Genomic DNA, 15,931 nt, shown 5'->3' on the forward strand with positions numbered 1-15,931 from the left:
TTAATATAAATTTAACAACACATAATTATGTGAATTTTGGAGATTTTACTCAAACATAAACATATGTGATATAATAGATTGGAAATAATGTCTTAACATAATCATCTAAAATCTATGTTATATTATATATTATATAATAAAAGTTGGGTTCTTTAAGTTCAAAAAATTCAAAAATGAAAATCCACTCAAATTAAAAATTATAATACCCAAGTTTTTACAAATTTTATTATTATTTTAATAATATGCCACAGTATTTATACATGGTACTTGCATTATGTAGCTCAATGTATGTATTAGTAGTTATACTATACATAATTTCGTCGTGTGACTTTTTTTTTTTTTTTTTTAAGAATCATCATGTGATTTGTTGTAAGTACACTAAAGTTATATATATATATATATATATATATATATATATATATATATTGGATAGGGTTTTATTGATATATTTTACTTTCAATAAAAACTCTACTACCAATGGTTTACTAAAATTAATATATTACTTTGATTAAACCTCAATTATTAAAGTGTTATGAAATTTAAATGTAGTTTCATTATTGATTTTAAATTATCTTCTAATCTATTGTTATATATGGTTTTTTATTATAAAAAAAGGAAAAATTTTCTTATATAATTTTCATTCATAATATATTTCAAAGCAATTTTTCATCTTGCTTCTCAATAAAAATGAGTAATTTTCTTATTTCATTTTTATTATCTATATTATCAATCAATTTTAATTATATTATCAAATATTTTGTTCAAATCCTTCCATAAATGTCATCAATAGAATATATATAAAAAAAGAGAGTACTTAATATCATAACCAAGTCATTTAAAATAAAAGTGTTGAAATCAAAATATTTCTCTTTAAACTCAAATTAATTAATTAATTAATTTTGCAAAAAAAAATCCCTTTCTAACTTTATTTAAATAAATAAAAAAACCTTTAATCACATTTTTGTTTTTTTCCTCCCAAAAACATTCAAATGTTTTAAAGATCACGTGCACAACCATAACCCTCCACTCCATCCAAATCCAAAATCCCCCTGCGCCCCACAAAACCCAATCCTCACCGTCCATACCCTCTACTCTGTCCACGTGTACGGCCACCACCACCCTAAAAACCCAAACACAAAAACAAAAAAAAAAAAACAAAAAAATTCCAATTCTCTCTCTCTCTTCTTTATATTCAAGTTTCGCGGCAACCCTCTCTCTCTCTATCTCTCTCTCTCCAAATAAAACCAAACTTTTTTCACTCTCTCACACACACAGTCTCAGAGCTTCTCTCTCTAAAAACTCTCTCTCTCTTTCTCTCTCTAAAACCCTTTCTCTCTCTTTCTCCTCTTCCGTCTCTCATTGTGTGTGTACATGCATATGGTTTTGAGAATATAAAAACAGGAAAAATGAGGGGGAAATTATTAATATGAAGAAAAAAAAGAAGGGGTGGGGGTGGGGAATTGCCCAAAATTGTACCAATATCTTAAATGAAGGCAAGATGAAGTAATAAGCAGAATGCTTAACAGAATTTGTTTTAAACTACAGTCAAGGAGTTTGAAAAATTATATCCTGGAATTTGATTCCAAGTGTCAGGACATGCAACTTGCCATTTCTCCTTCTGCAGGATATGTTTGTCAGGGTTCATTTCCCATTAATCAAAATTAAGAAAATAGTTATTAAGCAGTTGGAGTTTTCTGCATTAGCTTCTTTTTTATTTTTATTATTTTTGGTTCTTTAGTAGTTATAACTCTGTACATTTAGATTTGCGCACTAAAATTTTACTTAACGTTATTCTTTTGTCTAGAGATATCACTGTTTGAAACCTGAACCTCTTTAAAGCTTAAATTCCAGTGTTTCTAAATTCAAATCTCGTATTAGGTAATGAGCCTTGTGCAAAGGGGAAAAGGACACCTCGGTTTCCCATTTCATATTCACTTAAGAGAGATGATGCAGAAATTAATGTTTCACCAAATAAAAGAGGCCGGAAGTCTGATTCTGATGCTAATGATGATGAAGTCGCCCATGGGGCAGCATTGGCTTTAGCTGAGGTGTCACAGAGAGGAGGCTCTCCCCAGATTTCTCAAACACCATACAGAAGAACAGAGCACATCAAATCTGCACCTCTTCGGACCTGGGGAAAAATGGTATTTAACTATTCATTTACATGTCCTTCTATTACCTTTTTCCTTCCTTTTATTATCACTTAAAATGACTTATTTATCTTTATTTCTTTGATGTGATTTAGTATCAACAATCTGACACAGCTCAGGCCAACCTTCGTTATGCTGCCATGGATGAAAACTGGTTGGAAGGTAGTATAGGAAGTAGAGGAGTTGAAAATGGCGATTATGCAAGAGATACTAGCTCCTTGATGGATATGGAAGGTGTAGGCACGGTAGAAGTTCGTCGAAAGGGGAAGAAGTTTTACAGAAAGAAAGAGAAAGTTCAAGACATTGCAAACCATCAGTATGATGATGGTGGAGAAGCCTGCAGTGGTACTGAAGAAGGACTTAACTCTGGTGTCTCCAAAGGAAAATTTGACATTGAAGTTTCAAATTCAAAATCCGAGAGATTCTCTCCACAAGGTCAAAGGAAGAGAAGCAAGAAACTCTCCTTTGGAGGTACCTTCCTTACTAATAATTGAATTATAAGTTGGCTATGCCTATAATTTTTTAATTGTTCCTTTAATTCTCTGATGGGGGGCTGGGGGTGTGCCGGTGGGGGTTCTATATGATTGCTCATTTTTTTCTTTTTTCTTTTTTCTTTTCATGTTACAAATATTTGTGTACTCAAATCCTCACTAATAAAACCCCTGTTATTTTGTTTCTAAAATTGCAAGTTCAAATATTTCCTTTCTTTCATAGAGCGAAGTTGATATTATCTTTGTAAAGAAAATGCTTTCCAAGTTTTTTGAAGCTTCTCTTTCGCTCTTTATTTATTTTTTATTCAAATCCATAGCCACCATTTTGGAGTAAGGTGATGGATTATAACATAGGAAGCAAAAGTGGAGGTATGGCTTAAATTTATGGGACGCATGATCCTTATATTCAGACTGATATTGCCAAACAGGCCAGATAAACATATCTGCAGCTATGTATGTACAAGAACCTCAGCAGGGTTTTTTTTACTGGTACCGCATTAGAACTGAGTCATTCTTTGATGACGGTCTAGATAAACATATCTTACAGTGAAGTAATCTCTGGTATTTAATGGTAATATAAACTTTGGGAATATTTACTCATTTTTATATTTTTTTATTTAATGGATTTGTTCTAAATAGCATCTTTCTATTTTTAATTACAAGTCATCTTTTGGTTGGGTTGAATGCATGCTGTTGTTCGGTTAATTAGATAGACAAATCTTCATACAATGAATCAATGATATTCTAATGTCTGGTTTGTTCTTGTAGGTGAAAGTACTGGCTTGGATGCTCTGCTGGAACTGGCTGATTTGTCTCTAAAGATGCCCATATCAACAATGGAATCTGGTAAGTGATTTATGAGTGTAGTCTATTTGCTTTGGAGTGTGCTTCCCAGGATGTACATGACATTGCTGTTGCTATTGCTATTCTTGTTCTTTCTTTAAATATCTCTTTGCCTGGTAAGTGATTTAGTCTGTTGTTTTTTCTTATTTTTTACTGTTTACTTGTTGGATCTAGACTCATCTGTCCAGTTGAAGGAAGAAAGAGCAATTCTTGATATGGATGATAAGGCCAGTTTGCCAGAAGCTATGTCTACAAGCCATTGTGCAGACAAAATTAAATTTCTGGGGTCAAAACAGAAGGCACGTCATACAATTGCTGGAGTTGATGGTACAATCTCCAGAAAATTGAAAATTGGAAGGGACTCAGTTATTGATGTTAATGTTGCTTCTGAAGAGAAAGAACAGCTTCAGCTTGCCGATAAAGCATGGAAAAGAAAGCGCAAGTCCATGGTATCAAAGGTAAAATATGGACTGATTGTCATGCTGTGGATGAATAAATTATCTCACACACACTTTAAACTTTTCATTTGAATATATTTTTCTATTAGTTGATTGATGACAAGCCAATTCTTGTTCAAGTTGCAGATATCAAATGACAAAGCGCATACTGATTCTCTTCTAAGTGAACCTTTGAAGACTGAGGTACGAGAACAAATGCCTTTGTTTTGTCGTTATAAAGACGTGTACGATCTCTGTGATTGATTTGTAATGTTAAATTCTCTAACAATTCACTCTACCTTAATATGGTTTTATAAGTATTTCTGGCTATATTGCTATATAATAGTTAGAATAGCTTTGTTCCTGTTTAGGTGATATACACAATTACATCTGCAATTGAATTAATCTGACCTCTTGATGTTTGTTACCCAAAAAAAGAAGGTGAAAATGAGAATACTGCAGAGGTTTCTTACCTTTATCCTGCCATGGACTCAAAGGCGGACCCTTAAAGATTTATATATGGTCAAATCTACAAATGGGTAACAAATTCCACCTCTGTCATGGGATCATCAGTTAAAAAGCTTGTCTTCAATGTTTATTAGAGACAAGCTTTAAGCCCAAATTGCCTTCATTTATGTAGAAACTATATAGTTATCCAGTTCTTCCAATAATATATGTGTGAAACAGGAGGAGATTGTTAATTTGTTGTATTAGAAGTAGTAATAATTCTGGCTAATGGTCATTGGATTGAGGTACTAAAGTCACAGGTTCATTCCCGTATGGATGCCTAAGTCCTTACCAATCCAGCTATCCCAACAATTTTTTTTTAATCCATATGTGTGTTCACACAGATGCACAGACACATACACATTGTGTATGCGAAAGATGAGAAGATTGTTAGTTTTGTTGCATTAAAAGTAGTGCTAGTAATACTTCTTGCCAATAAAGGGAAAAAGTAGTAATACTTGTTTCCAATGGTCATTGGGTCAAATGGCTTCTCTTTCTCCATAGGGGATGGAGGTAAGGTCAAAGGTTCAATCCCATGCAGGTGCCTAAGTTACTACCAATCCTGCTATCCCAACAAAGCAAGGAAAAAATAAAACTTGTTTTCTGTTTAGCCATATATAGATATGTATACGCACACATGATCATGTAATATATTTGGGTGTGTTTATATTTGGGAAGTCTCTGGTTATATGTTGGATGTCAGCATTTTTTTTTTGGGTAATCAAAGTGATGTGATTTTCTTTATTTCATATGCATTTGTTCTAGGTCTTAGCTGAAGAAGAGAATAAACCAGTGATCATAGGAAAACGTACTGGTCAAAGTTTTACTTTTTTAAAACCCTGGAAATCAGTCAGATCATCAGACGGTTCCTTGGATAGTGATCAGAAAAGAGCAGAGACTGATCTATCAGTATCAACCACAGAAATTCCTGCTGCAAGTCAAAGTAGTTTATCTTCTAAACGAAAGAGTAAGCGTAAAATGGGTCAACCGAAACCATTCTTGAAAGAGACAAAGTCTTCTCATGGGAACAGGTTTATAAATCGACATAAATACTCCACCTCACTATCAGATAGACCACCCTATCTAAAAGTAAAATGTCCCATCCTCTTATATTTTAAAATATGCAGTTTTCTGAAGCTAGCCTCATTTATTTATTTATTTTTTTAAATTGCAGCAAGTGCTTCTTTGTTGCCTTTCATCTTCTTTGGTCCGTAGATGGTGCACTTTTGAATGGTTTTATAGTGCAATTGACTACCCTTGGTTTGCAAAAAGGGAGTTTGTGGAGTACTTAAATCATGTTGGACTGGGACACATCCCAAGACTAACTCGTGTTGAATGGGGCGTCATAAGGAGGTATGTCATCTACTGCTGTTACATGTCTATGCAGCTTCACATATGGCTTGGAATTATTGAAAACGCTGTTGACACATTTATAACGTTTTCTTATAAATGCAGTTCTCTTGGCAAGCCTAGGAGGTTTTCTGAACATTTTCTTCTTGAAGAAAGGGAGAAACTTAAACAGTATCGGGATTCTGTGAGAAAACATTATACAGAACTTCGTACTGGTATTAGGGAAGGACTTCCAACAGATTTAGCCAGACCTCTATCAGTAGGACAACGAGTAATTGCTCTTCATCCAAAAACAAGAGAACTTCATGATGGAAGTGTGCTCACAGTTGATCAAGATAAGTGCAGGGTTCAGTTTGACCGTCCTGAGATAGGAGTTTGGTTTGTCAAGGTATCACTTTCTTTGACACAATTTCATTGCATTTGTGCCTGCTCGTGTGTGTGCACGTGCTTGTTTGTGTGTTGTGACTTGTGAGAGAGAGATTGGTACAATTTTATTACAATAGGTGAGTCTATTTTTCCTTTTGTACATTAACAGCAAACAAGATTCACGTGCCTGTCTGTTGCTGCTCTTAATCCATTTAGAGCACAAAATAGACTGCTGATAATAGCTTAAGTTTATAATATTGAATTAGTTGATCTTATTTCCATAATAAAATTATTTTGTGCTATTCAAGTATGTACATCTCCATCTGCTGCTATTTATTCTCCATATGTGGTAAGTTGCCTGTCTTAAAAATTACTTTGTTTTAATTGTTTCTAAGCTTACAGACTACAATGAAATGAGTGGTGTCATGAGGATTACAGGAAACAGAATCTTTTACCTTTTACAATTTTATGATTGAATGATGAACATTTCTGAGTTAGAACATAGTGACATTGTTTTAATTGAAGTTACTCTGTTTTACAGTTCTTTTGTTATATTTGGTGGGCTTCCTTTTTGTCCACCTAGTGTTGGTTTGTTATTTGTTTCTTTAATCTTCTTTTTCTAGTGAAGAACTTGTTGCCTCCAGTAAATTTTAGAAATGATATGGAATTATCCATATATTCTCTCTCAAATGACACAAGAAAATTCATTACAGGATATTGATTGCATGCCTTTAAATCCATTGGACAATATGCCAGAAGCTCTCAAGAGGCAGAACATTACTATTGACAAATTCTCTCTTCTATCCAAGGAGCCACAAATGAACGGGCATCCAAATTTTGGTGGATCTATGATGTTTGCTTCAAGTGGGAATCTAGACAAGGTCACAAGCCCCATGAATACCTTTGTACAGCAAGGAAAGGTGAGAGTGCTTAACAAATACAAGAGTATATTTATTTTGATAATTGCAAACACACTCTAATGCCCATTAAATTGCAATCAACTATAAGTATATTTTATATTTTTTTGGATTTTCATTTTCTTTTTCTATATTTTTAAATTCTGACCTTGTTCTGTTGCTTAGATTTTAGCATGTTGTCACCTGCCAAAGTCTAGTTACCAAAATATATGCTGCTGGACTTTGGAGATTGATGGGTATAAGAAGGTGCTAGACTTCAATGCTAGCAGAAAAATTGGGTATCAGGCAACAAACTTTGTTGTTTTCTCTGGCACATATAAATTGCACTCTTTCCCTACATATCACAATGTAGCTTGAACTCCTGACCTATCACTGTAAAGTCAAGAGGGAAGCTCTAGATACTCGACCAACCAATCCATTGGTTATTAGGATCTTTTACAGCACCTTTTTTTGCAACCTAGTTACATATTGGTCCCTTGTCCTGCGTGGGTTGAAAAATACCTTAATTAGTTGTAATTCACTTATGGTTCCAATGTCTTTTTCTTTTGCAAAATAAGAACATCAGAGGTAAAATTAAGACACAATCGTAAGTTCTTAACTGTGTGATGGTAATGGCGTTGACTGAAGCTAGTGCCTTATTTTGCTATATTGGAAATTCACTATCATAGGGTGAATATTTTTGAACTTAAGATTATTAAATGTCCTCTAAAATAATCCAATATGTTGCCCAGGTGGATACAAACCATGCCATTGCACAAGCTAAGACAGCAGCTATTGATATTGGTAGTTTACAACAAGAAGCCCATAGTCAACCTTCTATGCTGCCCCAAAATCATGCAAAGGAAGCTGATATAAGAGCTCTTACTGAGCTGACTCGTGCTCTTGATAAAAAGGTCATACATTATAATATATGCACAATTGATCAAAGAAATGTGAATCATCTCAAAATTTAATGTTCAGTAGGAACTAGGGTGTTAAAGTTTAAATTCTCTATCATCCCACACATTTACCTTAAATCTCAAGGCTTTTACTGGATTAATCTATCTTCAGTATGTGCCTGTGTTGTAGTGAAGGTTAAATGATTAAATTGACCTTTCCTGTCAGTATAAGCTTTATGGACAAGTGATAGTTTAACATGGTGGTAAGTAACAGAGCAGCTGATCCTTGGTTTGAACCCTATTTCCACTCCAGCTCCCCATTTAAAAGTTAAAAATTACATGTGTTGGGCCCCTCTTGAGGGATAGTCAGCACCCATATGTGAAGGAAGTGATAGAATGATAGTTAAACGATTAAATTCACCCTAATAGCAAGCTTTTGCCAACCTAACTTATCAATTTCATAATTATTGGACATTGTAATTTTTATCACTCTTGTTCATCCTCTTTAGACGTTGTGGTCAGACATGCTGGTACTTCGTCAATTAAGAGTATGAAGCTTTTCTGTGGGGTTCTAATGGAAACTTTCCTGTTGCATGTAATACTCATGCTATGAAGCTTTTCTGTTGCTTTCTTGTAGGAAGCATTGTTAATGGAACTTAGGAGTACGAATAATGACATAGTGGAAAATCAAAATGAGGGAGATTGCTCTTTGAAGGATTCTGAACCTTTCAAGAAGCATTACGCCATGGTACTTGTACAGCTAAAGGAAGCCAGTGGCCAGGCATGTGGCTTCCATTAATTATATTATGCTTGACATCCCTGCATTAGTGTACCATTCTCTGCTTTGTCTTTGAAGACAATGAGAGACCCTTAGATCTTTTAAAAGCTCTTCTCTTTGGTACTTTGTTTCAGTGGGCGCATGTTTGGGGTTTTACGAATTGTATTTCCATTTCTGATTTCTTACACTATTAGATTAAGTTTTTGAACCTGCTGTATTTTTTCTTAATCAGAATGTTCACCATCGTGAACATGATGCTCAGCATTTTTTAGTAAAAGTTTTATTACCTATCAAAAAAAAAGGTTGAAGCAACTTTTGATTGATTGTCCTTATGTTCAGGTTTCTTCTGCTTTACTTAATTTGAGGCAGCGCAATACTTATCCAGGAAACACCCTGCATCCCTGGCTGAAGCCCCCAAGCAATTCCAGTTTAAATGGCAGCCTTACAAGTTGTTATGATAATTCTTTCATATCTCAAGAATCAGGATCTAGCGTAGTTGAAATTGTCAACGGGTCAAGATTAAGAGCACGTACAATGGTAGATGCTGCTATTCAGGTATGAAGAGCTTCAGTACTCTTTCTCTCTCTATGGTTGGGGGGTCAGGGTTGAGAGTGATGAAGAACTTTATAATTTTATTTTCTTTTATATTCTCATTTTTGCCAGTTGTAACACAACTATGAACTGTTGGTTTCCTTTTCTTTTCAAAGAACAAATTTATTAGTAAGAAGAGAATGCTCAAATACACAGTTAAGTTACAGGTGATTCTCCAAAATTACAATCCAAATAGGGTTTTTTTCTTTCTTTCTTTGTTTTATCATTCATTTGGTCTTTATTTGGTCCAACATGGCAAACATGGATTTCATATAATTGATGGGCCCTTATATTGCTATATTATCAGTAGTGTTTATGTTACACATTTTATTTCTTAATGCTCAATATGGTGTATGATGTTGGGCTTGTAGGATACGATATCATTTATTTTGTGGGTGCACTAGTCTTTAATGTTTCTGCTGTGATATGGCCTGAATTAACTGCTTCTAATGCAGCTATATGTTGTTTGTCTGCCTTAGTCTAAGAATCTATTTTTTTTTATTGATTTTTTTTTTCAAGGAAAAAGCACTTGCTTAATTACACTTTATGATGTAATATTCATCTCAGGCATTCACATTCAGGAAGGAAGGGGAAGACGCTTTTGTGAGGATTGGAGAGACTTTAGATTCTATTGATAATCAGCAATTAACATCCGACTCTGGTATACCGGTAATCAGGTCTCAGCAGCAGGTCAATGGCGGTCTGGGTAACCAGAATCAGCTGAGTTCCTGCAAAGCAGAGCCCCTTTTTTCTAGTGATGCATCTGGTGCAAAACCATGTAATGATTCTGATGAAAATGAGGCACGAATACCATCAGGGCTTATCACTTCCTGTGTTGCTACATTGCTCATGATACAGGTAATTTGAAGATTATTTTCTAACGCTAATGGATTCAAAATGCAATCTCTCTCTCTCTCTCTCTCTCATGCGTATCTGTGATGAAGCCTTATATATTTCCACACAAACTATGTTGCTTAAAATTGTTTTGTTACTACGTCACACACAAATTATGTTGCCCAAATACTGTTTTATTGTACTGCAATAGTGAACGTTGACAATGTCTTGATTGGTCATGATCAGCTGTCAACTTCTAATTTGGTATCTTCTTTTTACTAATGAACCATCTTTAAGCTATATTTCGGCACTTTTTGGTACAGTAACCTTTTTCGTATTTACGTCACAAGATATGCTCAAGTAATATCCAGATTTTATGAGACTTGCAAAAACTTGCAAGTTAATGTAGCTATTATTTTTGTTCAGTGGATTATCATTTAATTTTTGGTCTCAATGCCATGCCAACAAAATATAGTTTTGTGATTACTCCACTAAACCGTGACCAATACTTGCTGTTGTCATTTTTCACTATTTCTCCTCAGCAAAGATTAAGAATTTCCATTTACAACTTTATTCTCATAAATACCTGTTATACTGGGTATTAGTTTTGTTTTTGGACAAATGCTTAGTATAATATTCTTGTAATGTGCAGACTTGTACTGAAAGACAGTATCCTCCAGCTGATGTGGCTCAGATATTAGACTCTGCTCTTAAAAGCTTGCATCCATACTGTACTCAGAATCTTTCTATTTATAGAGAGATTCAAATGTGTATGGGAAGAATCAAGACTCAAATATTAGCTCTTGTACCAACAACTTAAATATTATGCTGCGCCGTTCAGTCTGTACAATTAACCTTGTAAATATTATGCCGGAAGATTTGGTTTAAACCTCAGTCCCAGCCCCCCTTGTGATTTAGCTAGCTGGGATTAATACTTACTAGTGAACAGTAATAATGTAATTTAGCTTCGTCTTGTAATTTATTTTTCCCTTTTTCCAAGTAGCGTTTGATTTTGAATTTATTAGAAGAGAATGCTACATCCTGAAAGGACAATCCTCTTTTTGCAAGGAAATTGTGATTAAGATACATGGCAACATGTGAGCCTAATGAGAAGTTTTTGAATTCTTCTTAGACTTTCAGTAGCATCATATTGTCTTACCCTGACCATGTGACCACTAAATTGTGTATCGGTTCTCGTTCTTTATCTACCACCACGTTATCATTTAGAAAAGGATGGGGGAAAGGGGAAAAATTTGATTCTTTGCAGTTCGTCCTTGAAAAATATTTTCTGATGGAAAATGACAAAATTTGGCTACAAACTTGATACTTCAATATGGTCACTCTTGGCCTTGCTATTCAAATTATTGAAGCCCGGTTGGATGGAAAATACACCAAAGAATGCTCAACTTGTGCCAGAATTTTGTGCATATGATATAAGGTAAAAGATGCTCTCTTTTAGATCACCGGAAAGGAGTCCAGTATGATTGCACCCTTTTTTTACCAAACTTATTGGCATATAGGTGTAGATGTGAGGCAAATTAATTAAAGGCATAAATCTTACTTATATTGTGCTAAAAGTCTTCTTAATTTATGACTCAATTTTGTCCGATTAGCTTGTCCAATGTCATTCACAAAATTGTCTTAAAGGTGTTGGCTTAATAGACACAAAAAGAGTTCTATCCCTGATTATTTTAGAAAATCAAAGTGCTTATGTTCTAGTTAGAGTATAGTTAGATTAATTATTGCTAATATTATACTAGCTTTGGAATCATGCATTATATGAAGCAAGAAGCATAATAGAACTAGAAACACTTACATGGTAGTCAAGTTGGACATGAACATATTTTATGTATTTTATGATAGGGTTGAATGGGATTTACTAAGAGCTATAATAAAAAAGAGGTTTCATGTTAATTTTGTTTATATGATTTTGGAGTGCGAATCTTGTATTAGTTATTCTATCTCGTTATCTCTTTCTGCTCCCACGGATCACCCATCTTCTTCTTCTTCTTCTTTTTCTTCTTTTCTTCTTTTTAAAATTTTTATAATTAAGCATAGTTTATTGTTTAGTAGAGCAGTGGAGGCTAAGTGAAAGACTTTACAACAAATTTTACAGGTTTATGAAGGAGTTTCTGATCAAAAGGTGAATTCAGACAAGACCACTATGGTTTTTAGTGAGAATATCCCTCCAAATATACAAAGAAACATCACAACTACTTTGGGTGCCCAAGCCTACTCGAATATGGAGAAATGTTTAGGATTACCCCCAGTAGTTGGTCATTCTAGGAGGCAAACATTTTCAGAAATTAGGACAAAGGTGTGGCACAGACTACAGGATAGGAAAGAAAAATTGTTATTACTAAGTCGGAAAGGAAATTTTAATTATGGCAGTGACTCTAGCAATTCCAACCTATGCTACGAGTTATTTTAGATTAGAGGATTGGTTATGTGTTTATTGGAATTCAATGGTAAGTCAGTTTTGGTGGAGTCAACATCGTCAACATAGGACACTACCTTGGTTAAGTAGAATAAATGTGCACACGACATCCAGACAGAAAGGGGTATGGATTTCATATATCCCAAGACTTTTAACGTGGCTAACCTGGTACACAAGAATTGAGACTTGTTCACAATAAAAGATCATATTCAGTGCACAAAATTCTTACTTTTGCGGGGTCTAAGAGAGGTTATGTACGCAACCTTACACTTTTTTTTTTTTTTCCAGATCAGAAGCGACTCCACATTGAGTTCAAGGTAATCACAAGACCACCTTGATCTAGAAAAAAAATAATTATTATATATAAATTTTAAAAAGTTATGATTTTTTTATCTTAAAAAAAAAAATATATATATATATATATATATTGTAACCACCATAAATTTTTTTTAGGCCCAACATAATTAAACTATGGACCAGGCTAAACTCCACTCAATAGATTTTTAATGGAGATGAATTTTAACAAATCCATCATTTGATTACATTTTTTATATTCTCCATACTTGAAAATTTTCAAAAAAATCAAAAATCAATAGTTATATTATCAATCAATTGTTTAAATTTTGAGTTTTTGTAGTCTAAAATTATACATAAAAAAAAATTATGGATCGAATAGTAAATAAAATCCAATTTGTATGAAATTTGACGTATTTTAAAAATATAAATAACATACAATTCAACGATTAGATTTTCAAAATATGTAGCAATATTAATTTGTTTAATGAAAGCTGTAAACTTAGGCTACAGCTAAGTTTGTAGTCAAAATTTGTCTTTAAACTTTGGTTCCCTTAATAATATATTTGGTCCTAAAAAAAAGAAGAAAAAACTCAAGAAAAATTTTAAAAAAGATGTAACTTCCAGAATTGATAATGAGACTATAATGCAATGATTTCATAATAAGAAATTTAGTAGAAGGAAATTGTAAGACTTTATGTATTTACATGTGTGTGTGTGTGTGTTTTGTCAACATATGAATTTTTTTTTCTTGGATTTTGTATAATTTAAGCTTCTTAACGACCACAATGAAAAAAATTCCTGAATTTGCCACTGTTTCGGATACTACACAATACTGATTCGTTATTTTACCAGGTCCATAAAGCAAAATATTTCCCCCACCGCTCTTTTTTGGAAGCTCCTGCTCACAGGAACTCTTCCATTGCTTGGCAAAGCAATTCAACTAGTAGAGTTTTTTACTCAAGGAGGTTTCTTACGCAACCCAGGATCTGAGATAATTTGCTTGACATTCTATGGTATCTGTGGAGAACAAGAAACGAATTCAACAACGAATTGAGGCTCAACTGTTAGCACAACGGCTACTGGGTTGTTGATTAATGAATGAATGATGACTGGGGCTCTAAGCTCTTCAAATGTTGTTGCAAATTTGCAAAAGGATGGGATGGGGAATGGGTTGGCAGTGCCCCTTTTCTCCATTTCTTTCTTACCTATCATGTGCAGTTTGTTATTCACAAATTAAATTTCTATATTATTTCATCCAAAAACAAAAAAGTAACCCCCCCCCTTTTTTTTTTTGGGTTGAAAATTTTATATGGTCTCCCACCCGTTTGTAACCAAATCCATTCTCTGCTTTGAGAGAGAGAGAGAGAGTGAGAGAGAGAGAGGATCTTTTTTTTTTGGCTGAATAAATAAAAATTGTTATTCGAGTAAAAGTATTAAGGACCCAAGAAGAACAAAAAGTGGAGAACAGAATCTCAAAGTCAATGCAAGGTTAAATCTCACTAAGAATCTTATATCTCAACTAACATTTCATGATTTTTTAATAAAGATATCTAGATCCTTCCACCCATAACTATCAAATTATATTTAAAAAATAACTCAAAAAAAGAAGGAAAAAATGGTTAAATCTCTAACATGAAATAGGCTTGTGTTACAAAAAGAAAAAGACAATTGTTAACAGGTACCCTTAGACACTGTTAAGTTGCATTAAATATATACCAAAATACCCTACTTTTTATGGATTGAGAAAAGAAGAGTGGCAAACACACATTTGTGTAATAAAATAAAAGCATAGAAAAATGGCTGCAACAGGATTGCAACGAGTTGCATTAATGGGATTTGAATCCCATGCAATCGCTAGGTTATTGCACATAATATAATACCTTGTGGATGATTGGGAGAAAAATTTAAAGTTAACTTTTTTTCTTAACTATCCGATCAAAAAAAAAAAGTTAAAGGTACAAAATTAAAAGTTACAAAGTTACTTTGTTTATTTTGATCAAGACAAAAGAGGATAGTTAAACTTTTTAAATTTTTTCCTCCCAACCATTGATAAGGTATTGCACGGGATATATATCCTATTAAATGCTTCATTATCAAATGCCTAGAACACGTGGTTAGACCCAAAGAGAAAAGACAATAACATCTCTAACCACATTAATTGAAAGAATAAATTTTGGCTCCAAACATGTTTAGAGTTATTTTGTTCAACCTATTATGTGACGATTTCTAACTTTTCATGACTCATTAACAAAGTGATATATATCTATATATACTTAAAAGCTAAATCATAGCATATATTATTATTATGCTCTTGTTGGACCATATCAGTAGAGTGTTTTGGTCATTCAGTCCATTGCGGTCTACTTCTATCAATTTCAGTCCATTTCGATCTACTTTGGTCCATTCAGTTCATTTTGGTTCATTTCAGTCCACTACGGTCTATTTCAATCTACATCAGTAATGCTCTGAGAGGAGATTTTGTATAGAAAGGGAGTTATTTCATTGACAATTATGTTTTCTCAACATAATGTTAGTAGGTTCTTGATATAAATTACATTTTTTTTTTATGTTATTAAAGTCTTGTATGTTTTTTTTTCCCTTAATATAAGTGATAAATTTACTTATATTGTCTTTCTCTTCAAGACATATAGAGGATAACCATTATAAGGAGTACTAGAAACAAATAAATTTATAAATGTTGTGAACATAACACTTCTCATTATATATAATATTATAAAATGTTATAAATAAAATACTTCTTATAAATTGTCTAAAATAAAATAGCAATCTTCTATAAAATATTATGTTAGACTGTTCTAAAAATTGCACTACCATTTTTATTATGAAATGTTATGAACATAACATTTTTCTATATACAACAGTCTAAAATAAAATTATAAATATAAATTACAATCATTGAAAGCATAAAAAAAATATATAATCAAAAAGTGAATAACCAATCATATATATTTTGTCAAATTAATATAATGTATTATATTATATGCTATATAGAATATTGTATATTTATCATTCATCAAAATAGATATGCTCTTAA

At 33.1% G+C, this 15,931-nt stretch overlaps 1 protein-coding gene across 1 annotated transcript; it reads left to right on the forward strand.

The window, feature by feature from the left end:
* The first annotated feature begins 1,596 nt into the window (after positions 1–1,596).
* On the forward strand, positions 1,597–11,273 carry LOC136062995 (protein ALWAYS EARLY 2-like). Its single transcript, XM_065762799.1, has 15 exons — positions 1,597–1,639; positions 1,852–2,144; positions 2,246–2,621; positions 3,410–3,487; positions 3,659–3,942; positions 4,069–4,125; positions 5,194–5,517; positions 5,603–5,781; positions 5,884–6,166; positions 6,858–7,064; positions 7,793–7,954; positions 8,577–8,720; positions 9,057–9,272; positions 9,876–10,166; positions 10,795–11,273. The coding sequence occupies exons 1-15, from the start codon at positions 1,597–1,599 to the stop codon at positions 10,960–10,962; spliced, it is 3,105 nt and encodes a 1,034-aa protein (XP_065618871.1). The 3' UTR covers positions 10,963–11,273.
* The last annotated feature ends 4,658 nt before the right edge of the window (positions 11,274–15,931 follow it).

This window comes from Quercus suber, unplaced genomic scaffold, assembly GCF_002906115.3.
Source record: "Quercus suber isolate HL8 unplaced genomic scaffold, Cork oak 2.0 scaffold_474, whole genome shotgun sequence".
NCBI classification, from domain to species: Eukaryota; Viridiplantae; Streptophyta; class Magnoliopsida; order Fagales; family Fagaceae; genus Quercus; species Quercus suber.